The 25,704-nt window shown below is 46.5% G+C and overlaps 2 protein-coding genes across 3 annotated transcripts in view; both read left to right on the top strand.

Moving 5' to 3' along the window:
* The first annotated feature begins 127 nt into the window (after nucleotides 1-127).
* OGFR (opioid growth factor receptor) lies at nucleotides 128-10,650 on the top strand. Of its 2 annotated transcripts, XM_018917142.2 has the most exons (8): nucleotides 128-450; nucleotides 2,101-2,154; nucleotides 4,694-4,756; nucleotides 5,040-5,124; nucleotides 5,473-5,551; nucleotides 5,930-5,996; nucleotides 6,275-6,423; nucleotides 7,193-10,650. In XM_018917142.2, exons 1-8 carry the CDS (start codon nucleotides 235-237, stop codon nucleotides 8,565-8,567), a joined length of 2,088 nt encoding a protein of 695 aa, XP_018772687.2. In that variant the 5' UTR covers nucleotides 128-234; the 3' UTR covers nucleotides 8,568-10,650. The 2 variants fall into 2 exon arrangements, with proteins under 2 accessions (XP_018772687.2, XP_050838117.1); XM_050982160.1 differs by lacking the exon at nucleotides 2,101-2,154.
* A 1,648-nt stretch (nucleotides 10,651-12,298) lies between these two features.
* The window catches only part of COL9A3 (collagen type IX alpha 3 chain), a 33,203-nt gene continuing 19,797 nt past the window's right edge, over nucleotides 12,299-25,704 (top strand). The window contains exons 1-10 of the mRNA XM_050982163.1: nucleotides 12,299-12,768; nucleotides 13,902-13,979; nucleotides 18,148-18,183; nucleotides 18,776-18,847; nucleotides 19,102-19,155; nucleotides 22,787-22,822; nucleotides 23,425-23,448; nucleotides 24,342-24,395; nucleotides 24,554-24,607; nucleotides 25,274-25,315. Coding sequence (XP_050838120.1) covers nucleotides 12,703-12,768; nucleotides 13,902-13,979; nucleotides 18,148-18,183; nucleotides 18,776-18,847; nucleotides 19,102-19,155; nucleotides 22,787-22,822; nucleotides 23,425-23,448; nucleotides 24,342-24,395; nucleotides 24,554-24,607; nucleotides 25,274-25,315 — 516 coding nt within the window. The 5' untranslated portion in view covers nucleotides 12,299-12,702. The remainder of the gene's footprint in view (nucleotides 12,769-13,901; nucleotides 13,980-18,147; nucleotides 18,184-18,775; nucleotides 18,848-19,101; nucleotides 19,156-22,786; nucleotides 22,823-23,424; nucleotides 23,449-24,341; nucleotides 24,396-24,553; nucleotides 24,608-25,273; nucleotides 25,316-25,704) is intronic.

The raw sequence follows: 25,704 nt of genomic DNA, 5'->3' as shown, positions 1-25,704 counted from the left end.
CCGCTCCGCCCGGGCACCGCGGGCGGTGCCGGCTCCCCCGGGCGCGGTGCGGGCGGGCGCAGAGTCCGCGCGGGCGGTGGCCAATGGGGCGCGGTGGCGCAGGAAGGGGGCGGGGCGTGCCCGCGTTTCCGTCCCCCCGGTCCCCCCCCACGTGCCCGGGCATTGTGCGCGCGGGCGGGCGGTCCCGCCGCCACATCCCGGTCCCTTTCGCTTTCCCTTTCTCTTCGCCTTCCCATGGCGGCCTGGTTCACCCTCAGGGCGGACGAGGACGAGGCGGAGGACGAGGCGAACCTCTGGAAGTACGACTCCACCTGGGAGGGGGAGGAGGAGGAGGACGGCGAGGAGGAGGATGGCGGCGGAGGCGAGGCAGAGGGAGCGGCGGCGGAGGAGCCGGAGGATGCGGGGGAGCAGCCGGGGCAGGGCCGGGCGTGCGGCTGGTGGCACGGCCAGGTGCGTGTGGGGACAGAGCGGGGACAGAGCGGAGCCTGCGGGGCGGGACGGCCTGAAGGGAGCCCTGGCAGTCGTGCAGCCCTGGCAGCCCGAGCCTCTTGCCGGCCCTTCCTTGCCCGTTCCCCGGGCAGAGCCGCTGCTCGCTCGGTGCCGGGCGAGGCTCCGCGGCCCTCGGGGGATCCTTGGCACGGAATTTGTCCTCCGCTTGGTGAAGCAAATGCCGCTGGAGGAGGAGGGCTTACAGAGGTGCTGTCTCCTCCTGACTCCTCAAGGTCCGTTACATTGCCATGAGTAATTTTAATTTGTTTTTCCCCACGGCTCCCTATGATGTGGGTACTTTATCCCATAAATACAGACGGTGTGCCGCACCTGCCTGTTCGCCGCTGCTGATGGCTGCTGGGCTTGACGTTGTGGCATTGATGTTCTTTAAGTTTTTGGTTGGTGTCCTCAGCTTTGTATGGTGGCCTTCCCAAGGCTCTTTATTGCCATCAATAAAAATCCGTTACATAACATCTGCTCAGTTTTTAAAATGAACTGTAACTCTTTATTTCTCGAAGACGTGTTTTATTTCTTAGGGAGCATGTGTAGAGCAACTTTGACAGCCAAAAAACGGTATGCTTTAAAAACTAGAGGTACGTGGGCAGTTTAGAGCAAGCTGCAAAACACAAACGCTTGTGTCTGGTGCCTAAAAATAATATTTATTTGAAATAAAATGAATTTGTTAGTCTTATCTGAGGTTTCTGTTAGTTTCAGTGGATTTCAGTTTGACATTGGGTGTCACTAATTTCTTCTCCAGCATTGCTTTGGTAAATAGAACTTTATCCTTTTCAGTACTTCCTATGCCAGGCAAAACACACTACAGTCCTTTCTGGGAACTCCTCCCCTTTCTGGGAAAGGGAAATCACTGCTTCACTTCGAGTTTCATTTCTGCAGCTCATCCTTATCTTTAGAATATAAATAGGCAGATAAAGCTTTCTAATGATTGTATTTTTAAAAGAGTGTGATATTAAACTTTTTTTTTTTTCTCCTTAATAAGCATTAAAATAGAAATAACCACTTTTGAAGGAACAGTAAATTATCTGTACACATAGATCTGGGAAAGGCCAAAGGTATTTTGGGTGGAATAGCTGTAATTCTGAGGGGAGGAGGCAGGGATTTCCTTTGAAGTTTTTTGCACTGTTGGAGTGCACCCTATCAACTTTTCTTTTGTACGTGGCTGGACTTCACAAGCTTTAATAACTCCAGAACATTCCCATTGTTCTGTTTGAATGTGTTTGTTCTTCAGGTTGTTTTCCTTAGAGCAACTCTGGATGGTGACAACTGTAAAAGCAAGGACCATTTTTCCACTTCAGTGAATGGACTTTTCCAGCTTTGCCTTACAAAGGAAGATGTTGTTGTCTCTGAGACAGCCCTAGAATATTATTCTACATTTTTAAATAGGAGCTCTTCCTTCAGTGATGAATGTGTAGTCACCTCTCTCTGGCAGTGCCCAAAAAGTTGTAAGGGCACTGAGAGTGAATGCACAAAGAAGCAGTAAATCTTCTGCCAGCCATTTATGCCTTTGCAGCCTGGCAAAGGCATGGATCAATTTCCCAAACTTGTTCCTTACTCCTGCTTATTTTACACTAATTCTCATTCTTCTCCCCTCAGCCTGGATGGGTTTCTTTATGCCTGAAGCAGATAATGTCTTTCTTTGGTATTGAGGTTAGAGTTTTTTATTTTTATTTTCACTATGCGCTTTCAAAACAAACTTAAAATTCTGCTTCTGTCTTTGCATTTCACTTGTGTGTGTTCACAGCCTGAAGTTCCTGCAGGTGTGCCTTTCCAGCTCTTTTGCATTCAGTGCCTTCAGCTTCTATGAGTGAGCTTTGAAAACTTCGGGGGTTGTGTTCATTTTAAGAAGTTCCCTCTGAGGCTGCTGTAACACCTGGAGTTCATGATCAGCTGTTTTAATAACAAACCCATGGTCCTGCCTTCTAAATCTGCATCAAGAGAAGATTTCAATCACTCTTCTGGACTCTTATCTTGTTCCTGTGCCTTGTTCACAATCCACATCCTTCTTGGTCCCAGCAGCTCTCCAGCTGGTTTCTCAGCCAGATCCTCTTTCTGTCCCCCTCTCCTGGTTATGTTCTCTGCTTCCTTTGCCTTTCCCACAGCAATGCACGTTCTGCCTGGTGTGATGCACGTTTGGAGTGTGAAACCCACTCAGTCTGGCTGCGAGACAAAAAGGTGTTGGATTTCTACAGGGAATTTTCAGCCTTGCTGTTAAGTTTGTGTTTCTTACCTGGAAAGAAAGGTCTTAAGTTTGGTAGAGACCCAGGAACAACACCTGCTTGGAGGAGCAAAGCTGAGTTTTGCTCTCTTTGCTTCCCCATCTTGTTCTCTGGATTGCTGTGCTCCAGGCTGCCTTTTCCCTGGATCTGGCTTCCTTCTGGACAAGCCTTCTACAGCCTCTTACACCATGGCATTGCATCTGTCTCTGTACCTTCAATGATTCTTCAGCAAACCACTTCTCTTTCTCAGTGGGACCCAGTCTGCTGTTCTCCTCTCCCACCTGACTGTGTTCAAGAATGTTACTTTAGAACCTTAAATGTAAAGAATTTCTGGTATTATTTGGTAATTGGGAACAAAATTGTCATTAATGCCACATAACTGTCATCAGAGCAACTGAATGGGTGACTTCATTACAGCAAGGTGTTACAAATTTAGACCAATTCCTGCCTTAATAATTAATGAATTAGTGACCAGTGTTAGAAAGTGATTTTATTTTTCTCTTGGGCATGTGATGTTAAGAAATATCAAATGAGGTTATGAAGTAACCTAGGGGACTTTTTGCTGCTTCTTTCTTCTAAATTTCATTTAATGCTTGTTTTGCAAGATTCTGCACATCTTACCTCCATTTCCCAACTTCCCTGTTCTCTCTGTGAGCTGGCATTGAACCCTCTGGCTGTGCTGTGCTTTGGGTGCCCTCTACTCATGAGCAGTCTTGTTCCTTTTGGTGGTTCTTAATTCACAGAACACTCTAAAATCCTGTCATGGTTTGGGATAAGATGGTTCAGCTCAGCAAGATTAAACCTGTCCTTGTTGCTTGTGAAATGTAACAAAATCCCTTATCACTGAGGTAATCAAATGTATAAATAAATAAATATATATCTATTTCAGTTAGAATGCACTTTAAACTAAGGCATACTTGCAATTTCTATTTCCATGAAGTAGTTCAGAGGGGGAAATAAAGCTGTTTTTTGTGAGTTCTGTCTAAATGTGACACTTGGAATGAGTCTAGCACATCTGTGATGAGAACCTGGTGCCTATTCATGTGGCACCACAGGTTTTTCTCTGTAGCAATTTGAATTATGCATAAAATACAGTGAATTCAGCTGTAACTAGGTAAATCTGTCACTTGGCAACTAATAAGGATCCTGTGAGTCACTGCTATGGGTATTCTCATTTTGTATCTATTTTGTTATTTTCTTAGTGAAGTTTGATTTCAAAATGTTCCAACTAAATGCTTTTTATCAAAGCTCAAATTCCTCACTGCTGTCTTGGAGGGGTTTTCAGGTAGGCTTGACATAAAATTTGGTTACATGGAAAGATGGGTAATAATGAAATTATGATTGGAAGAGAAGTCCAATAAAATAAATATCTAATGTGACCTTGTGGCTCTGGTGCTATCCACTGTCTAAATCAGCAAGGCTGATCTTGAGCATAAAGCAAAGATGAAAAAAACTTCTATTTCAGCAAGGTCTGCAGGGAATGAAAATCTTGAATTCAAGGTATATTTCTGCATCCTAAATTCTACAATTTTAAGGTCTAGCCTCTGTCTTCACTAGGATTTATAGCATCTCAGAGGCATGTCTTGTTTTAAAACCTTTGAGTTAAGGAAAAACAATCCCATTTTCATATTTGGGATCTCCAGCTTGTTCTGATCTTGTCCATTAGCAAACCCAAGTGGGACAAAAGATACACATAAAACATAAAAACCTTGATTAATAAGATGAGAAGGAAAAAGAAGTATTTTGGTGACAGGAGATGGTGTTATCTCCTGTTGGTTTAAATTTGTCTTCAGGAATGCAGAGACATGACAACAGCACCAGTCTGGTTGGTTTTGAGGGTGCTGGGAGTGCAGAGGACATGCAGGGGAACCTGTGTGAGGTGCTGAATTCAGTCAGGGCATTATATAATGTTATTTTATTTTGCAGAAGGTGATTTTATTCTGAATCTGTGCTCTGTCTCTTCTCTCCAGTGCAGCGGGAGGCGCAACTGGACTGCGGCGAGAGACCTGCAGAGATACAGAAACCATTACCCAGTACGTGCTCCTGGGGCTGCTCCTCACCATTCCTGCCTGCAGGGACTCCTCCTAGATTGGGGAGCACCTTTTTGCCTTTGTTTACAGGCTCAGCACCTTCCAAGGATTCATTTGTGAGGAGGAAGGGATGATGTGCATGTGGGTGCATCAGAAACAAGCTGCTACTTTCCAAAGCACATTTTGAGGATTTAGCTTGAAATGTGTAGGGGATGTGAGGGAAAGCAAGGAGAAGTATTGCCTTTTAAAGGGTTGCTGTTTGTTCATTTCTTGTTCTCATTTCCAGGATTTGAAAGAACCAGAGAATGAGGAGGATGAAGAGATGTGGAACTTAAGCTTTTACAAAAATGAGATTGCTTTTGTGCCCCACGGTGAGTACCTTGTGTGGTGGCTGCTTGATGCCATCTGCTGCAGCTGGTTGATGAAAGAGTAGTTTCATCCATGTGAGACAATAAGAAACCAAACCAACCAACCAACACCATCACCCAAACCAATAAAAACCCATCAAGAACTTTAATTTTTAAATATTCCTGCTGTATTTTCCTTAGTATTCTGGTGCTAGGAAACAAAGGGATTTTTCTGACTGGTTGTCTTGTTGGAGGAGCTAATGCCTGTGTGTAAATATCTGGGTTAGGATAGTGAGCTGTGTGGAGTGACTGAGTAACTTTAATTTTAATTTGGTGCCACTTCTTGCCTTACCTTTATACTTTTTCTTGCAGGTGTGAATATTGAAACTCTGCTCTCATCTTGGGGGGACAAGTATGAAACACTGGAAGAAAACCATTCCTACATACAGTGGTAAATTGTTTGCATGAACACAGTGCCTCTCTAGTTGTGCCTCTTTTAAGAGTCAGGTGGATCTGTGTTACTGATTTCAGCTTCACACGAGGCTCAGAATTATTTCAGTTAATTGAGATGCACTCCTGAGGAAGCAAAGCACTAGAACTCCTGAAAACACAGATTTCTAGAGCAGCTGTGGCAATAGATTTCAGTCATTCAATACTTTTATGGGAGGAGTTTACTAGAAAATGACTTCTGTGTCCTTGAGAATGGGAGTTCTCCAACAGCTGCCTGTGATACCACAAATTTTGGAATCTGTTTTGGTTTTAACAAGTTGGGTACCCTGGGTTGGATGTCATCTTTGCTCATCTGACCTGAAAATTCCTTTCTCTTCAGGCTGTTTCCTTTACGTGAACATGGGATGAACTGGCGTGCCAAGCCACTCACCTGCCAAGAAATCCAGGTATTTATTTTAACCCTTTGTCTCTTTTTTCTTTGAGATCTGAAGGGTGTTAGGATTTCCCCTAAATACCTTGTATTTGAAGTCTAGTGGTTTTTTCTGTTGTTTCCTTGGGTTTTTAGTCTGCACAGAGCTCACAGTGAAGCATTTGCCTGTCTTGTGTCAGCAATGAAATGCTTAGTGATGTAATCAACCCTTGTTTAGAATTCAGGTGCCACTTAATCTGGTGCAGGTAATTAGGGAGTTGCATTTTTTTTCTAATTGCTGTGTCCTGTTTTCAGGCCTTTAGGAAGTCCAAGGAAGTCATGGACAGGTTTTTACGTGCTTACAAACTCATGCTGGGATTTTATGGAATCAACCTGGTCAACAAAGAAACTGGAGAACTTGAGAGAGCTGAGAATTGGCGTGAACGATTTGAAAACTTGAACAGGTGATTGTGTTGATGCTGTTGAGCATTTACTGCAGCCAGGCACTTCTTTGAAGGGGGAAAAAAGTCTAAGCCTAGGAAATAAATTGTTGATAAATATTTTCTAGTGAAAGTGTTTTTAACTTTTATTCTGTTAAGCTACAAAATAGAAGTCTTTCCATAGGGTTCCCTGGTTGTTTATGAAGCACCCTTGATGTGTGTAAAATGCTCTGAGTCTTTGTGTGAAAAGTGCTCTGCAAAGGGGATGTTTTTATATTATTGCAGGTTTTGTGGAGTAAGTAACAACCCTTCCTGGTAATATTAACCTCTTGAAAGGAGTGAGCATAATCATAAAAGAAAAAAACTTGAATTCTGTCAAGGATTAAAATAGGAAAAACCGTCTGTGTCTAGCTTAAGTCTTGAGGTTTTGGCAGCATCCTTTCATGCCTGTATTCTCACCACTCCAGGCTTACCCTGCAGACTCTCTGTCAGGGGCAGGACTTGTGCATCTGCCCCAGCATGGTGGTTCTTACCTACTGGTGGCTGATTCAGAAAGCCAAAACCTTTCCAGGCAGCTGATGATGGATCCTGTCAGCCCAGGGAGGGTTAGGAAGGAGCTGCTGAAGGCAGACAGTGGGTGCCTTAAAAGTAAGCCCATCTGAGCTCCCATTTGCATTATCAAATAGTCTTTAATGGCTCACAGTAAATGATAAAACATTTTTCAGATGCCCCAGATGTTCACAGTGACTTGTAAGACTTTCCCTTGTCAGCTTTGTTTATCTGTTTCTTCCAGGTTCAGCCACAACAATTTGAGGATTACTCGAATCCTGAAGTGCCTGGGGGAGATGGGATATGAAGACTATCAAGTGCACTTGGTGAAGTTTTTCCTCACAGAAACTCTTGTCAAGGAGACATTACCAAATGTCAAGAGAAGTGCCTTGGATTACTTCCTGTTCACTGTCAGAAGCAAAGAAAAGAGGAGGGAACTCATCCACTATGCTTGGCAACACTTCAAACCTCAGAGCAGCTTCGTGTGGGGGCCTCGTGACAAACTCCAGAAGTACAGACCCCGCTCTGCTAAGCCACAGCTGCACCAAAGGCCAGAGGATAAACAGGACACTCTGTGTCAAAAATGTGATCCTGTGGAGAAGGATCAGAACCAGTCTTCAGAGGTGGAACAGAAAGCTGGAGATGCTGCAGAGTTGCAGCCTGAAATGAGTGATGAACGTGTAAAGGAGAAGATAAGCAAATGTGTTTTGAAGGGAGGAGATGATGTAGAGGAGAAAGAAGCTTCATTTGCCCAGCTGGAGGAAGAGGATTTAAAAAGTGAAGCTGAAGAAGGGCAGGGTACTGCAGAGAATGATTGCACAAAGGAGAGCAAGAAGAGAAAACTGAATGCGGGTTTGGCAGATGCTAAAGGCGATGGATCATTGAAAAACTCTGCTGATATTGAAAACATTTCCCATAATCTGGGAGAGTGTGCAATTGATGCAGAGATCCCCTCCTCAGAGCCAGTCTCCCAGGCAGAAGAGGATCAGGAAGCTCTGAAGGAAGATGATTCAAGCCCCAAAGAGCCGGCGGCGCCGGAGGCCGCGGATGCGGCCGTGAAACGCAGGAAGGTTGATAAAAAAACATCCAGAGGCAAACAAGTGAACTTGGCCATAAACCTGGGCATGGGGCCCTCAGCCTCTGGTGCCAAGGCAAATCCATCTGCTGCTAACGGTGAGGCTGGAAAAGAAAGTGTCAGTGAGGAAAATGCAGCTGTGGAAGTACCAAGTGAGAAGGGGGGTGCTGGTGATGCAGATGGTGGGGCTGTGAGTCCCCCAGCTGCTTCCAGGCCCCCCAGGACTGGCTGTACTACTCCAATCAAGGATGGCTGGAAGTCCAGTGAAGATCAAAACTCAGCAGGAGGTGATCAGCACCACTGCAGCAGCAAACTTCTGGGGGGTAAAAGTGAACTAGATGGGGTAGGACAGCAGGAAAAGGTTGAAAAGGCAGGTGAAAAAGGGCAAGCAGAAGACACAGACAAGAAGCAAGCTCCAGAGAGTCATGAGCAGAGCATAGCACCCACGTGTCCTGAAGAAAACAGTGCTGAGGTCCCACCAGAAAAAGATGAAGGCTCTGAGAATGGAGCAGAGCCTGGTGGAGAGCAGGGAGCAGCAGAGTGAGAGCAGCACAGTGAGCACCTTAGCCAGCAGAGATGGCACTGCCCTGTCTGCTGGAAGCCAGCTTTGGTGGCTTGGAGAACTGAACAGACTTCCTTTGGCATGGTCCAGCTGGCCCCTGTCTCACTTTCACTCTTCCATGATTTTTCAGTCATCTCTAGTAAACTCAGTGAGATCCAGCTCTTGGTTACCCTAAAGAGGAAAACTTACTCATCTTCATGGCCAGGCTGTGTCCTGTTGCTGGGTTTTATCTGATGTTCAGGGCTATCTTGGAGCAACGGGGATTTTTGCACTTTGATTTGATTCTGGTTATATCCCTACTGAAAGAGAAGAGGAAAACTGATCTGTCTCCTTGTTTCAATTACCTAAGTATTTATTAAAGACACGATTTTTCATGTAAGACAGCATGACCTAATCTGCCAAGCCTTTCTACTGCTGTGTAACTTCTGTTTGTTATTGTGAAAGACTGTACCTTCCCAGGAGTTTTTTCCTGGGAAAAGTGCTGTTTCTCTAAAAGAGATGATTATATGGATTTCACATGATGTCAATGTAGTTGCCTCTCCTCCTATAAGGAAAGTTAAGTTTGGCTTTAGACTGGGATAAATCAGTTGCCAAAATGTGTCTCTGACCAGTATGAACCTTTGTGTGGAGATTCTGTTCTCTGAGGTGCAAAGTGCTGAATAATTACTTCTCTTTATCCCCACAGAGGTTGCTTTGTAGTTCTTGTTAGAGTTAAGACTACAAATTGCCTACTGGTTTCTAAGAGAAAAAGCTCCAGGTTTTGTATAAAACTGTTTAGAGCTGCTTTTCCCCATGTTTTCCAATCACTTTATAGTCTTCCACAGATTTTTTTTGTCCATGACTGTTTCAGAGGCCCTCATTTCTCACTTGCCAAAGCAGCACAAATATTTCCCAGTGTATTTTTTTCAGCCTTAGCTGGTAATTTGCAGTGGCCTGGGGGGGCTCTTTCCTGCAGGCCCATGGCATGAGGTTTGATGTGTCAAATCCAGCCTGTTTCCTACTTAGAGCAGGGTTGCTTTGCCTTTAATGTCAGACAGGCAGGGCATGTTCCAGTGCAGCATGTCTGGAAACCACTGGGCTTTGTGGGGCAGTTAATTGAAACGTTAATTGGAGAGGCTATGCTTGTCTGGTTCGTTTATTTCCAGCCCTCAAGAATTTACTTTCAGACCTTGCCAGCTCTTTGCCTGCCTCTGTTCCTGACCTCCCTGTCAGCTGTTCTGCCACACTACACAATATTCCACCAGATCTGAAGGAGCATTAAAACAGTTTAGCACCTTCACTCCTAAAAATTTACAACAGAGGATCTGTTTCATGAATCAGAGGAAATTGTTTCCAACAGCCTGAAGGTCTGGGTTTGCTGTTTGCTCAGGTTGTTTGGGTTGGTTTTGAGGTTATTTGGTGCTGTTTGGTTTGTGTGGGAGATGGCCAGAGAGCAGATGCAGCAGCTTGTGCAATGTCAGTGTTTTTTCTCTCTGCTACAGCTCTTAAGCTTTATCTTTCAAGGAATTTGAGGGGTGATTTGCCTTCCCAGACTGTAGGTTTTGATCCAGCATGCTACATCATATTTATGGGAATAAAAGTCTGCAAGCTTAATATCTGACATTCATGGTCACACTTGTACTGAAAAAAGGCTTTAATGGTTTTGAAATACTTCTTTCTTCTTAAGAACAGATGGAGGTAAATAGCCAATAAGAGTACACTTAACTACAGATAGAAATACTTGAAGATGTTGAGTGAGAATTCTTTCCTAACAGAATCCTAAGAATTGTTAATTGTGGCTTTTGTACAGATTTATAGTAACTTTCTTATTTAATGAAATTTTCATTGTGAATATGTGCTCAGTTGGGGCATTGATCCCATATCTTATTATGATTTTGTGTTTAATGGGATTTCACTCTGATCCCCAGCCTGGAGTGAGTGCTCAAACCAATCCCTTCCCTCTCCTGCCAGGTTTACTTTTGGCTGTAGGTGTGTGTGGTGAGTTCACAAGGTGTTTGCCAGCACTCAGAGCTGTATCACACAGTCTGTTACATTAATTTCCCTATTAAAGCATGACTTTAATGCATATCAGTTTCCTTTTATATTTTTTCATCTTTTAAGGTAGGATATAACCATTTTACCCACCCCCATGGAGCCATGAGCTGTTGCTTGGTTCCCCCCAACAAGTGGGTGCTCTGCTAGGCTCACCATGGCACACAGCTGCTGTTTCCTCCCTGTGGAGGTGATGCCCAGTCTTCTTCCACCTCTAAAACGTGCTCAGTGAATGTTTTAGAGGAAAAGACCCCCCCATGGTGCTTGTTTAATGATGTGCTTGGAAATCATAGAATTGCAGAATGGTTTGGGTTGGAATGGACCTCAAAGTTTATCTTGGTCCAGCCTCCCTGCCAAGGTCAGGGACACCTTCCACTGGACCAGGCTGCTCAAAGCCCCCTCCAGCTGGCTTTGAACACTTCCAGGGATCCAGGGGTATCTGCTTGTTTTCTGAATGTTCTGCAGCTCTTCTCCCACAGGAGTTGTGGTGCTCTGCAGAGCAAACCTGGACTCTGCTTGGAGCATCCCCTGGGGCTGCTGCCCAGCCTGGCTGTGGGAGCTCAGTTCAGGGTTTTTCCCCTCAGGACACAAGAGCAGGGGTGGTTTGTGGTAATATTGCCTCTAAGTCATTGTGTCCCCTCAGCTTGCTGCCTGTGGGTGTGGGATGGAGGGTTACTGGAAATGTGGGATGGTCTTGAAGGTGAACACTCCTGTGCTGGTTGGGACAGGCTCCTGCTGCAGCCCCCCAAACCCTGGCTTGCTCTGGACAAGGTGTGGCTGAGGAATTTGGGTCTCCTTTGCCTTCCCTCCTGCCACCAGCTGGCCTCAGGGTGGAGGAGGAGGTACAAGCTGTACAAAGCTGCTCTTCCTCTTTGGGGTTTGGGCTGTCTAATAAAGGATTCCAGTTACTCTGAAGCCATCAGAAGACTTAGAGACACACATTGCCTTTCTGTCCCCACCTGCCTGTTCCACAGAATCTTGTGGGAACTTGGTAAATCTGAGTCCTTGATCTCTCTGCCAAAGCTCTAGGAATTCTGGCTGCTAGGAGCTGGTCACACAAACACTGTGTGCTCTACAAGCCTCCTGTTGCAAAGGTGCCAAGCTAAAGTCAGGTATTTCAGTTCCTCAGCTTTGATTTTTCACTTCTCATGTTCCTAACCAGATGATTTGTGTCATTTCAACCCTGAGGAATCTGGCCATCATTCCTCTCCACGTCCAAGCCCTGCTTTGGATGAAATTGCCTTTAATCAATAAAAGGGATCATGAAGCTCATTGCTGGAGATGCATCTTCATTAATCTCTTGCCATTTGGGGTCACCAGGCAGGCAACTGTCCTCCTTCCTTCCTCACAGCATTTCAAATATTTCTTTGTGACTTTGAGAATGTTCCTCCTTTTTCCTTCCTCCTATCTTCTGTCTGTGATTGTGTTTTCTGCCCAGCATTCATCACTTCTCAAGGAATCAGTGCTCTTCAGATCACCCTAAAAAAACCATTGAAACCAGATGTGAGCAACCTCCAGAGCTAACAAAGTACCTCACTAAGTAGTAAGTGCAATTATCTGTGCTGATCATGCACTGTTACAGGTTTCTTAATGTCCCTGCTGGAGTTAGGTGAAAAATTCACTGAATTTTTCACATAACTGAAAAATGGAAAATTCACTAAAAAACTCACCCTGTGTTCCTTTTTGCCTGTCCAGCACAGAGGTGGTGTTGGGCTTTGGGAAATATCCTGGGTGAGACCTAAGGAACAGCTTTGTGTTTGCAGCTGGTGTATCCCAGTTTTGCTCTTGTGTCCCTTCTCCCAGTCCAGCCCTTCCAGAGGCTCCTGGAGCAGGAGGCTGGGGCTGCCCAGCAGGGCATGAATGAGAGCTGCTCTGCTGCCTGCTGCTCCCCCTCCTTCTCCCACCTCCTCTCCTCCAAGCTCGGCCCCTCTCCCTTGCTCCAGCTGGAGCCACAGGTTTATCTGGAGGCGAGGAGTCTCTGCTCTGTAAGCTGAGAGCCAGGAGGAGGAGGAGGGATCTGCTGGACCCCGGAGGAGAAAGGGTTTGGCTGCCTGGAGGAAAGGGAAAGAGGCAGAGCCTGGGCACCATGGCTGGAATCTCTGCTCTTGGGCTCCTCTCCCTGTGTCAGCTCTTGGCCACAGCATCAGCTCAGGTGAGAAACCTCATTTGTGTCTCATGCTCAAGGGAAAGCCTGGAAGGGTAAAGAAGAGTGTGTGTTGTACCTGTGGGGTGAAACGTGCCAATAGGCAGCTATTATTCTGAAGTTTATTACAAATGTGCACCTGGGTTTTACCTGTGTGGGTAGGTGTAAAAACTGCTGCTTTCCGTTTCTGTAGAAGTGGTGTTTTCCCATTCAGAACTGCAATTATGAGAGGGAAAGCCTTGGAAAGGGAAGATCTGTTGATTCAAGAGAAACCATTTGCTTTTTCAATGAAGTAACAGATCTCCAGTGAAACTGATCTGATCTGGGTCTTTATCTGAATCAGAATTTCTTACTCATTCCCTCAATCAGTTTTCAGATTTTACACTTGCAGCATGTTTAACCCTTGCTCACTCGAGACATGAAGCTATATTAAACTTCCCTGTCTGGTGTCAATATTATTGTCTGGGGAAGTGACTCCTCAGTGAGTTTTTCATTGTTGGTGAGGAATTTTCGCAGCCTGGCTTGGGAATTCAGAGCTCTGCTGTGAGCCGAGCTGCGTCTACAATGAAACCTTTGTTCCCTGAAGCTACAGTTAGCTGCTCTCTGGAGCCCTCTCCACACAGAAGTCATTTATTGGACCTTTCTCTCCTTCCCCCCACCTCAGACCTTTCCAAAATCCCAGATTTTCAGGGGGCACCCTGCTCAGAAAGGAGACTGTCCCTTTCTCCTGCTGTCTTCCTTGGTGTCTGCCTGGCTTTGCCATCACCCCATCAGTCTGGGGCTATAAATTCATAATTTCTACCAAGCACTTGGCACCTTTTCCATGGGCTTTGCATCTCCTCCTCTGCCCAACCCAAAACGTTCCTGTAGTCAGAACAATTTCCTTCACAACAAAACCCCTTTGCTGCCCAGTGACCAGTTTGCATTCCCAGTATAGGCCACCAGTAAAAGGAGCTGGGGATGTGCTCAGTCCAAAGGGTTTTCCAAAGAGCCTTGCACTGCTCTGGAGCAACTCAGCCCACCCAGGCTGGCAGGGGGTGCAGATTTAGGGTTAAGCTGTGGGATTTTGCCAGTGATTTCTGATCTAGCCCATGTGTTCCTTCTGATGGAAAAACAAGCTCTTGTCTCTCACTTTTCCCCAGTCCCTTCCAAGAATTGGACCACAAGGCCCTCCTGGACCACCAGGACCCCCTGGACCATCTGGCAAGGACGGCATTGATGTGAGTGGCACAGGGCAGGGCTGGCTGGGGCCAGGGGTGGGGCTGAGAAGCTGCTCCTGCTCTCCAGATCCTCTGGGCATCCCTGGGGGTTGGACCTGCAAAATCCCTGTCCTGTTCTGCAGGAGGCTGAACAGCCAGTGGGGGTGCTGAGGAGGTTCTTTGCAGGATCAATCCCCTGTCCCCAGGGAGAGAGAGCTCAGGGGTTTGTGACCCTGCTTGCAAAGTAGAATATTTCTCTTTTTGTGCAGGGTTGAGTGCAGGGGTGTGATGTGTGTGGGGTCAGTGCACGTTCAGCAGCTCAAAGACAGATTTATGTGATGCTTCAGAGCATCTACATTTATAGAGAGGCTACAAGAGACTCAAATATGCAGCACTGGACACTGCTTTTGTCTTAAAAGTTTTATTTCAATATTGTCATCGTGGTTATCCTCACTTTGGCACAGCATGTGTCAGGATTTGGCTCTTGTGCTGCCAGACATGAGTTTGTAGTGGCCCAAAAGCCAAATAAAATGAAGAGCCTTTGTTTCTTCAGGCAGCTCCTTATACCTCCTGCAGAGGGAGAGGACAACATAACCCAGGACTTAATGGAGGAGAAAATCTTGTTCTGTTACTTTTAATTGGTGTTTCCTTAGAAATTAAAAATGTCTCTGTGCATTTGATGGATAAGGACTGAATTTGTCCTGTAGTTGGCAGTGGATAAAATGAGCATCTGATGGACCTTTAGCAAGACCACTTCGATTTTCAGTTTGAGCAGCTCTTGTCTCTCTGAGCTGCCTGTGGAATAGTGCAGGGGTTTTTAAAGCTCATCTGAAGTGCATTTATTGGAATTGGGCCCTTAAGCAACCTTGAAAAAATCTATTCATTCCATGCAGGTCATTTTCTTTTGAATAAGGAGGTTAAAAAAACAAAATGTCTGAGTTCCCTGGTAGATGGTGAACAAGGAGTGTTTGTGCCTGCAGTGGGGAGATTTCCCTGCAGCTCCCTGGGCCAGGCTGGGCTGAAGAGAAAACCTCATTGATTTCCAGCTGCTCCCTCTGAGTGTCCTTTGGGCTAAAGGAGTCTGTATTCCTGGGAATCTCCCTCTGGTTTTGTGGTGTGAGACATTCAGAGCTGGCACCTCAGCAGCTTCCAGCTGCTTTTTGTGGTGTCACAAAAGGCTTCAGGGGTCACCCAGAAGAGGGCAAAGGACACTGGTTCCCCTTTGCAGCAGTGGAGTCCCTGCAGCAGGGCTGGCTGTGATCCACTGTGGAAGCAAAAAGAAGAGTTTGGGAAGGATGGAGCCCTTCAGACTTCAAGTTTGAACTTCTGCAGAGAGCAAATGGGAAAGAAACCCTGTAGTTGTTCAGTTCCTGCTTTCTACAGGATATTTAACTCTGGAGCAGCACCAGCATGGCTTCTGATTGCTCTTGGAGACAGGAGCCCAGGGAGGTGTCAGTTGTGTGCACCTACACCCCTTTATCCACAACTAAGAGCTCTGGAAGGCTCCCGTGGGACAGGCTCAAGTAACAACCTCTAATTGATGAAGAACTTGGTCCTACTAAATCAAAAGGCTGGGTGAAGTGTTTGAGGTGCAAAGTGCTGCAGTCCCAGCTTCAGCCTGGAGTTTTGGCTACACAGAAATAATCTCTAATTTGAACTTGAAGCCCATTCCTCGTATGGATAGAGGATGTCAGGTCCCTGTTCAGGTGAGATGGTCTGGCTGTCCAGGGAAGGCTCCAGGATGGCTCCTGCTCCTCAGCAGGACCTGGAGTCCTTTCAGGAGTTGCACAGGAGGAGATGCTGGGCTGTGGCTGGTGTTGAGCAGTCACACAGCCTCCCTGCTCATGAGCTGCCCTTTTTTTGTCAGTACAATCCAAAAAATGATGGTAAATAAAGTTCAGCACTGTTCTGCATTTTCCTAGTGCTGCATGGGGAGGGTCATGTGGATTCTGAGTGGCAGAGTGGCAGAGTGCCACTGCAGAGTGAAACCATTCTTTTATTTTTCTTTTGCTGCTGAGACTTTTTTTCTTAAATTGCAATTGAAAATTTTCTGCACTGTATTCCTGAACTCTGTAAGCCACTCCAGCCAGGTCAGTGTGGCAGATGGCTTTGGATCAAAATGGTATGGAAGTGCTGCTGGGTGTCTTTGAGCTGGGTGAGTGCTGCTGAGGTGTTCAGCAGTCTCCTGCCATCAGCTGTGAGCACTGAGAGGTGCAGAGCATGCAGCTGAATTATTCAGGATATCTCCTTGGATGAACTCCATCAGCACAATTTCTCAAAGGTCCAGCTTTCATCCCTGCCTTTCAGGGGGAGCTGAAACATTAAGTCCTTCTAAAATATTTTATAATTAAAGCATTTAACAAGCTTCTCGTTTCATACCCAGTAACAAGCAAAATCCCTCTCTCCCAAGACTAGAAACAGCATGCTTTGATGGAAAGAATTAGTGACAAGTTCCTGTGAATTATTTCTGGAGATGTAATTCCCTAAATTGCTAATAAGCAATTGTCACTTTTCAAAAATCAAGCTTTTTTTTTTTTTTTTTTTCCCTCTTCTTTCTGTCTCCTGCCTTGACTTGCTGAGAAAGAGTAAACTTCCACAGAGCACCAGGAGAGCATTTCCTTTTGCTGACAGCCCTTGCTCTAATTCCCAGTGACCTGGCATTGGGGTGCATACCCTGATTAGGCTTTGGATTCAGTCTCTGAAGTTCTGGTGCCCCTGCAGAGTCCTGCAGGGCTCCACCACAGGATCAAGGTTTCAGATGGTCCCCAGCAGCCTTTGCTGATGCTGTGACCTCCCTGTGCAGATTCCCACCTCGGAGGAAAGGAAAAATGCAAGGGGCTGGCAGTCCCAGGTGCTGGAGGAGGGAGCAAACCACCCCTAGAGCCACTTCCAGCTGCCTTTTCATTTCCAAAGAACTGCTCCTTTCATTTCCTGGGCAGGGACCCGTCCCCAGCCTGCTATGGGAACTATTTATGGAAAAGCTGTGGGCAAAGGACACTGAAGGAGTTGCTTCAGCAAGTCAGAGCATAAAGATGCCTCTGTTCAGGAGCCCTCTGCTCAGTCAGTGGTGCAGGACATAAATCCTGAGCAGCTCCAGGCTGGAGGGATTTGCCCCCAACCCTGCCAGTAAATATAGAAAGGTGCTGTAAATCCCACAGCTCTGCATACACCTCCTGCCCCCTAATTAGCAGCCCCATGGTGGGAGGGATGGTGTTAATATCCACCCTTCTTCCACAGAGATTTTCCCCTTCCAGGGTTGTCCCTTCCCTCCTGCTCACCCACAATGGCTCTCACATCTTCAGTGCCCTTACCCTGCAGCCAGGAGGGCAGGTACCCTCTGGGCTGGGACACAAAGGGGTTTTCTGTGGGATGAGTTGGAAACCAAGCTCCAGTCAAGCTTCCTGCTGCTCACAAATGTTTGCTTCTTTTGGGACTTAACAATGAAATCCAAATCTTTGTCTGGAGTCCACGCACACACTCATCAATGGCATTACAACTGGCTGAGCTGGAAGAAGTGATTCAAGAGTTACAGAATGTTGTCTCACAAACACCTTTAATGCTGCTCTTAAAAGTTTCTTTTTATTACAATAGAGAAAAAATAGAGTGCCTTTGAAATATTGTATGAAAATTGTGTTTAATGCAGATTGTGCAATTGGATTAGGTGGAAATCAGTTGGGGGCTGTGCTTGCTTGCTTTCCCTGTCCAGGTTTAGTCATATGAAGAAAATCATTGTAGACAGCTTGTTCATTCTGCACTTTGTGGTATAATCCCCAGCTCCTGGCAGTACCACAGCTCCATGCTGTGCCCTGGAAAGCTGGAGTTGATCCCTGTATCACCAGGAAGAGGTTTGGAAGCTGTGACACCCATCCAGCTTGCCCCACTTGCAGCCAATCCAAAATGCAAATAAATTCCAGCCATGTCTGGAAGGAGTGGAATGTTCTGGGGGCACTGTTCAGGGCAGTGGTTGTCTCTGGGGGGGCTGGGGATGTGGATCCCCCAAATCTGCTACTGCAGGTGTTGGAAAAGGCTGCCCAGGCTCATCCTGCTCAGGGGGCAGCAGGGTTTAGAGCATCAGCTCGTGAGACTGAGCCAGGTAAATACTGGAGTGGGCACAAGGAGAGGTTTGGGAGCACCCAATTGGAAAAAGTCAACAAAATTCAGCACTAACACTTTTCCCTCTTTCCTCTAGGGAGAGCCAGGCCCTCCTGGTTTGCCAGGCCCACCAGTAAGTATTTCCTGCTTGGTATTGACTTGTCCCTCCTTTCCAGAGGACACAGGACATGAGCTGGCACTTACAGCCTCATTTTCCTCTTCATCTGCCACAGAATTCCCAGGAGTGGGGGTGCTCAGGGGACAAACACATTCTCCTGCCTCGTTGCTATCAGTGAAACAGAATGAAAGTTAAATTAATGAATGAGATAAGTGAGACAAAGCTGGTGCATCACCTGTATGGGGACAGGTGTCACGGCACCAAGCCACATTACATGGTCATTTTTGGCACTGCTCTGAGTCTGCTTCAGCCCCTCAGCCTGCCAAGGGCTGCTCAAACCTGACCAGAGAGAGCCCTTTGCTTCGGCCACTTACTGCATCCCTTCCTACCCCTACTTAGAGCAGCTTGTGAGCACGTGGGAATGAGCCAAAGCACTGAAATTTAGGATTTGGATGTGGATTCATAGCAAGATTCACCTCTCTTCTTGGGATTCTCCCCTGTTCCATGGTGTAGGATTAACACATCAACAAATGAGCTTCCCTCCTGGCATCCTTGCCGTGTTTCTCCTGTTATTTTGTTATAATAATTGACTGTTTACCTCATGTAGGGGCCAAAAGGTGCACCAGGGAAGCCTGGAGCTGCAGGTGAAGCTGGATTGCCTGGTCTTCCTGGAGTGGATGTGAGTATTTTGTCATCTTCTCTTAGGATTTTTAAGCCTCTCACCCAGGCAGGAGAGTTTTCCTGATGTGTGTCATCAGCTTCTCTGTGCCTGCTGGAGAAGGAATGGGAGTCCTGGACCTACATCTGTGTCTTGCATGTCAGGAGAAATCGAAGGAGAAGCAATTCTGGGCTGAATTAAGGAATGTGAGAACAATTTTGAGATGTGTTACTGACAGGATGGCACTCTGTTGATCTTTTGGGTTTTTCTTACAGGGTTTAACAGGAACTGATGGCCCCCCTGGCCCAAATGGGCCTCCAGGAGACCGTGTGAGTACCTCATTGGGTCCAGGTCCCTTTGAATGGTCATTGTCACTGAGTGTGCGGATGGCTTCCACATTCTGCTGTAAATTGGTGATGTTCAAGTGCTGATTCTGATGTAAACCCTTGCAGAATACTTGGATCCTTGAAATGCACCCCAGGTGGCTTTTCATTAGGCAGGGCACGAATCCACCTTTCTTTCACAGGGCTTTGAACCTGCTTGGGTTGCCTCAGTGGTGGCTGTACTGGGGATATTTCAAATATCCAAAAAGTTTCTTGAAGCAGTCAACAGACTCAATGGTGAAGTTTATCAAAATGAAGTTATTTTGGCCTTTATTTGCAGTCAGAGTTGGCAGATCTATGTTGTTTACAATTAATGCTACTGTGTATTAATTGTTTGAGCTTTTGCCTTTCATTATTTCTGGAACTGTCCATATGGTTGCATTATTAGTTGCTATAGAGTTCCCCAGCCAGCCTAGCAAGAAATAAGAGTTTTTTCTGCGGATTCTATCTCTGCTGAGGGGCACCACAGGGACAGAGAAACAACTGCCAGAGATGACACAGATGTCCTTCAGATCATCCACAGTCATCACCCCTCTTAGGCCTCCCTGTGACATTAAGGAATGATCATTAATGAGCCACTCAGCACAGATTGTGATCCAGCATGGCTGTTCTCCTGCCTCCCAGATGGGAATATAGGGCTTCTGTCCACAGCTGGCTTGTGGCCTCTTGGACTCAGGGCTGCAGTCATGGGCTGGATTTCTGTCCCCTGTTCAGTATATCCCAATAATCCACTTGCTGCCCCAAGGACTTACTGAAACCTGAAAAATCTGTGAGTTATTTTAGGGGATGAGCAGCACAGCCCTGTATTTGTGACATGCTCTTCTTCCTTTCCCATGTGACAGGCAAAGTCTGTGTGGCCACTGGCAAAGTTGGGTGACAGGACCCAAATATCCTGGTCACAGCTCCAAGCCTCTGTCCATCACCTCCCCCCTAAACCCCACTCCTTTTCTGTCCCTTGTGCCCATCTTTCTCCCCAGAGATGCAGCCCTGCCAAATCCTGGCCACTTTCAGACATTCTGTGGCAAGAGCCCAGCAGCTCCTGGCAGCAGATCCCTGCCTTTGGAAGGGGGGAAGCTCAGGACCACCCGTGCAAGGCTGGGAGCAGTTCTGTGCCCTGTTTGGGCTGGGTGGCAGGGCCAGCCCACATTAGCACACAGCTCCTGCCTTGCAGGGTAATTGAGCAGATGATTTTTGGGCGCAGGAATTCCCCTCTGGCTGCCCCAGACAGACAGACAGACAGACACACTTGGGTTTGCTGGGCTCTCCCCTTTCTTGTAACTCAGTCTGGCAGCATGGGGCAGACCTGGGACCCCCCCCTCAGTTATGGGAGAGTTTCAAGGTCACTGGTCCATCTGGGAAATTGTTTTAATTGGTCTGATAAAAACCTGGGGAAAGGGAAGGCCTCTGAAAGCTTTAGCACTCCAAGTGGACAGCATTGTTAGCCTGACTTGCTTCTTTTCTCCCTGTCTTGTGGAACATAGTCTTGCAGGACTCACTGAAATAAGCTTTTTACCTATTGCTGTTGGTTTGAATTCATGCTTAACACTCTGATTTCTTCCAAATAAGCCTTTAGTTTTTTGAACTGGTGTCTCTGAGAGCAAAGCTATTTAGCATAGGGAAAGCTGGGCTATGGAAGCCAGTTTTCAGTAATGATTTATTGCCTAACATTTCCGAAAAGATTTTTGTCTTAAATATCTCTGCTGCTCTCAGAATCCACTAGCTTTTCTCCTGCTTCTGCTTAAAGACTGATTAGATCAAGTCTATTTGGTTTTCAATTTTAACACCCCTTTATTTTTAGCTGGAGTTGAGCTGGGTCCTGACTCCCATGTTAGATACTGGTGTCCTTCATTAGAAAGTTCTCAAAGGCCATTTGGAAGTTTGCTGCTTTCCAATGAAAACAATAAGGAAAATGTAATTATTCACTTCTGTTTATGAATGTCATAATAATCAAGTGTTTCTACTCTCCATAGCTGTCTATTCACAGGGTAAATTGCTACAAAATGAAAAATAATGGTGATAGTGTTTTCTAATCAAAAGAGAAAGAACATTGTTACCAGGAGAGTGAGTCGAGTCAGACAATGTTATTAAAATTGAGATATAAATTAGAGTCTTTCCTTTGCCTTAATGCAGTAGCATCAGCTCGTTCAGGGATTTCACAGTCTCTTACCTTACCAGGAATGTTCACTGCTGCATTCTGCTCCTTGCACCCTCCAAGGTATCAGAATTAGGGAGCAAAGGGCTAAATTTGGCATTTTGGGTGCTCTGCCATCTTTCTGGCCTGTTGGATAAAGCAGAAAGGGGTGATGCAGCTGCTTTCAGAACCAGAGTGCAAGTGAGGAGGTGCCAGGAATTCAATGTTTTCCTTGCAGGAGGAATCCCAGCTGGTCCCTTAAAGCCAGCAGCAGTTGTGAGGATTTTTAGCCTGCAGATAAAAGTGACTGGGGGCAGAGCAGGGTAATGAATGAGCTGACATTCACAGCACAGCTGATTTTTTTGGGTTACAGTCCTCTGCTCACAAGACCACTCTTAGCAAGGCCTTGGGTCCTCTGAGTCCTTCTCCTTAAGCTTAGCAAGAGAGAGCATTTCTGATTTCCTTTGGCCCACAGAGCAGGAGCAGAGGGCAGGAATCCTCCCTGGGGGCACAGAGTGCTGGGATGTTCTCCAGGTCAGCCCATCCACCTGGTTCTCCTGGTTCACCTTTCAATTCCAGCTCAGGGAATCTGCTCCAGATGTTTCTGTGCAGCATTTTGGGGATGCTTGGCAAGGAGGTTTGGGCTGGGGAGAGTCTGTCCCTGTGCAAGATGTCCCTGCTTTGTCCTGCACCCCGGTGTCCTGGAGGCTGTCCCTGTCCATGGCAGGGGGTGGGACAAGATGAGCTTTAAGGTCCCTTCCAACCCAAACCATTCTGGGATTCTGGTTCAGAATTATCCCCCATAATGGATTTTACAGCCTGCTGGCCAGCTGGCAGCTTTGCAATGCAGCAAAGGGGTTCAGGAGGCCTCTCTGTGCTCTTGTCTCCAGTCAAGCAGGAACTTGACAGCTTCAGGAGTGACTTAATTCCAGTCTAAGCCATGAGCTCACCAAGCTTCAGTCAAGCCCAAGAATAGGAATGCAAATTGGGAAAAGGAGATGGGGGAATTGCCAAGGAAGCAAGTGAAGAAGCAGAAGCTGCCAAATCTTTGGCTTTGCTTGAAAGGAAAATAGATGAGTTAATAAAATTCACTAGAACAAATCCAAATTCTGTTAATAGTTTCAGGAAACTTAGCTATTGGATCTATAATATGAATGTCTTATGAATGGGAATATTTCAAGTAGATAGAATTCAAGTTATGAACATTTAGATATTCATGAATGATATATTAGATATTCATCTGAGGCCAGCTGGGACTTCCAGAGTAATTATCCACAAGTTTTTGTCCTTATATGTGTGAATTCAGCTGAGCATCTCCAGTTCTGTCCTGCTTCTGCAGGAGTTTCCAGGAAAAGATTGGTGTCAAGGAGAGCAGGCCTTGGTGACTCCCCATATGGAGGTTTCTCTTTTATCCCTGCTGATTTTTCCTCTCTTTTATTCCCACAGGGTGCATTAGGACCCGCTGGGCCACCTGGACCAGCTGTAAGTACCTCCCAGAGCAGCTCATGGGATGAAAGTGTGGAATATTGTGCCAAAGCCATCACCAAGAGAGGATGGGAGGCTTTGTGTCCCAAACAAAAGGATCAAAGCCTGAATGAGTGAATATATTGTTTGAAATGTTTAAATATGTATGTGTGACCTGTTCTCCTGGTTTTGTTCTCTGAGGGGCTCTTAAGGCAAACCAGCCTGGGACACAGACTGACACATCAAATGCTATCACAATTACCAGACATTATCTGATGCCTAATCAAAATTAAAAGGAAAAGAAAAAGGAGAAATAGATAAACTGGAATGTTTTCTTCCTCTCCACGTCCCACCCTTGTGTCACCACACATCTCTCTTCTTACAGATGTCTCATAGGTAACAGAGATGGAAAGGGAATACAAATTATTAGAGGCAGCAAAAGAGTTCATCAAAACCCTGCTCTGATTGCAAATTATAATCATTATAATGAGGCAAGGGAGCGATAAGGAAACTTATAACAACAACAACAAAAAAAAAAAAACAGTGTCTTTTGAGGTTTTCTTTTATTGCTGTGTGCTCATTTTCTGAGTGATCTTTTACTGTTTCAATGTTGTTTTCAGGGCAAAGGACTACCAGGACCTCCAGTAAGTAATGAGAATATTTAAAAAAAAATTATAAATCAAGATTCTGATTTTATTGGATACTCTGAGAGTTGCAAACCCACCCCAGGCCTCAGATCCTTCTACTGTGCCAGGAGTCCTGCAGATCATTGACCCTGTGTGGTTTTTATCCTTGCCCCAACCTTGGCTCTGGTGTAAACTCAAGGCTCAGCAGCCTTGTGAACACTCGAGTGACCAACCCTGGGGCAGCTTTTGTTTGGTGGCCTCCTGGCTGCTGCCCTGTGCCTGAGGGGTGCAGATTGGCAGTGAATTCCAGGGGAATTTTTGGAGTAGAAAGGGAGATGTGCATTGGGAAGCTGCTGGTGTGGTGCAGGATGGAGCTCCTTGGGGGGACTGGGCAGATGGGGACAGCCCACCTGATGCCTTCAGTTTGAGCTGTCAGGTTTTCCAGATCCTGTGCTGCATTTGTATGGAGCTCTGAACTTCATATGAAGTGCTAGCAAGCTCTCCTTACAGGGTAGTCAGACAAAACAATCCTTTTCCAGCCTGAGAACCAAGGACACCACTGCAGCTCCATCCCCAGAAAGTGCCAACAGCAGGGAATGGAGGAGAGCAATTTGAGAGGGTGGGACTGCATCCCCTGGAGCTGGAATGGGACCTTTAACCCCAATATGGAAATGGACCAAAACTGATAAAAGTCTGAGAACTTGGGACTCGTGGCCAGCTTGGGTGCAGCCCTGGCTGGGCTCTTGCCCTGCCCAAGGTGCATCCTTTCAATAAATCCCTGCTTTGTTCCTTTAACTCTGTCTAGCCTCTGCTCCAGGCAGCCTCTCAAGGCATCACAGCTGCTGGGTGCCCCCAGGCTTTGGGGTGCCAAGGTCAGCACAGACATTAAAGCTCTTCTCTCTGCTCAACAGGGGCCTCCAGGACCCAGTGGGCTCCCAGGGGGACAAGGATTTCGGGGCCCTTCTGTGAGTTTCTCCTACCATTTAATCCTCATTTACTGAATGTTTAATGAGTTTAATTTTTGTCTCTCACCTCTCTCTGAAGTGATATTTTGCTAGCCACCCCTCACATCCCCTTGCATTTACACTGAAAGGGAATTCTTACCATCTTTCTCTCCTTTTAGGGACCTTTTGGTCTGCCAGGATTCCCAGGGCCTCCTGGACCACCTGGGCCTCCTGTAAGTTGAGACTTGCAAATAAATGTGAGAAAATTCTTGGGGGGAGCCTGGAATTTTCTTCTTGCTGCACTTTTTATTGGTTGCCACTGCCATGAGCATTCAGCAGGGCACAAACACCATGTCCTGAGGAGAGCAGGGACTTTTCCCCAGCTGCCCTTGGGTGTTTTGGTGATGATCTCCTGTTTGTTATTTGTGCTCTGTGTGAGGAGGCACCCAATGGACCCCACTTTTGTGGCACACAGGGTGTGGGGAGAGCTTGTTGTGTTTTCAAGGAAGGTTTTAGTGCTTGGATCAGGGTCTGTGCTTGTAGGGCCAGCAAGTTGGCACTTGCAGTCAAGTCCCTGCTCTGGGCTTGCTGTGGCCTCTCTGGAGTGTTGAACAGTGGCACTGGAGGGGTCTTTCCCAAGGCCAGGATGAAGCCAGGCACAGCTGCCCTTCTCTAATTGCTGCCTTCACCACCCAAAGCCCAAGAGTCTACCCTGGCACCTCCAGGGATGGTTTCACCCCTGCTGTGCCTGCTTTTGGGGACTCAGAACACTCCAGGTTCAGGGGCAGTGTGTGCCTGGTGCTGCTCCAGCTGAGCTGGGTCTGTAAATATTGTCCTAGAAATTGTGTTTCCTCCTGGTGTCTGCCTTGCATTTAAAAGCCACCATTCCTGAATTGCAGGGTCTTCCAGGTGCCCTTCCTGATGGTGGTGGGGACCTTCAGGTAGGCTTTTCTTTATGTACCATGAAAATATGCTTTGGTTTAATCCCTGATGTGACTTTTGGTTGGCACAGCTGTGGGAGTGTCAGCCATTTGACATGCACTGCTTAGACCTGCAGGTGTGGGTTTAAAGCACCTTGTCAGAGTGGGGTGTGTGTTTCCTGGGCTGAAATCTTTATTCAAGATGTGCACTGGAACAGATTTCCCAGGGAAGCTGTGGCTGCCCCATCCCTGGAATTGTCCCAGCCCAGGTTGGGCAGGGCTTGGAGCAGCCTGGGACAGTGGAAGGTGTCCCTGCCCATGGTAGGGGGTGGAATGGGATGAGCTTTAAGGTCCCTTCCAACCCAAACCAGTCTGTGATTTTGTCCTCGATTTTTGCTTCCCAAAATGCA

This window comes from Serinus canaria, chromosome 20 (assembly GCF_022539315.1).
Source record: "Serinus canaria isolate serCan28SL12 chromosome 20, serCan2020, whole genome shotgun sequence".
NCBI lineage: Eukaryota > Metazoa > Chordata > Aves > Passeriformes > Fringillidae > Serinus > Serinus canaria.
Note: the sequence above shows the minus strand (reverse complement) of the source record. Positions and strands in the feature narration are given on the sequence as shown.

What these genes read in the sequence shown, in the direction of transcription:
- OGFR (XM_018917142.2), top strand. Translation starts at nt 235, where the DNA reads ATGGCGGCCTGGTTCACCCTCAGGGCGGACGAGGACGAGGCGGAGGAC. An exon ending in TGTCTTTCTTTGGTATTGAG is followed by an intron (nt 2,155 to 4,693) that starts GTTAGAGTTTTT and finishes TCTTCTCTCCAG; the next exon opens with TGCAGCGGGAGGCGCAACTG. An exon ending in GATTGCTTTTGTGCCCCACG is followed by an intron (nt 5,125 to 5,472) that starts GTGAGTACCTTG and finishes TTTTTCTTGCAG; the next exon opens with GTGTGAATATTGAAACTCTG.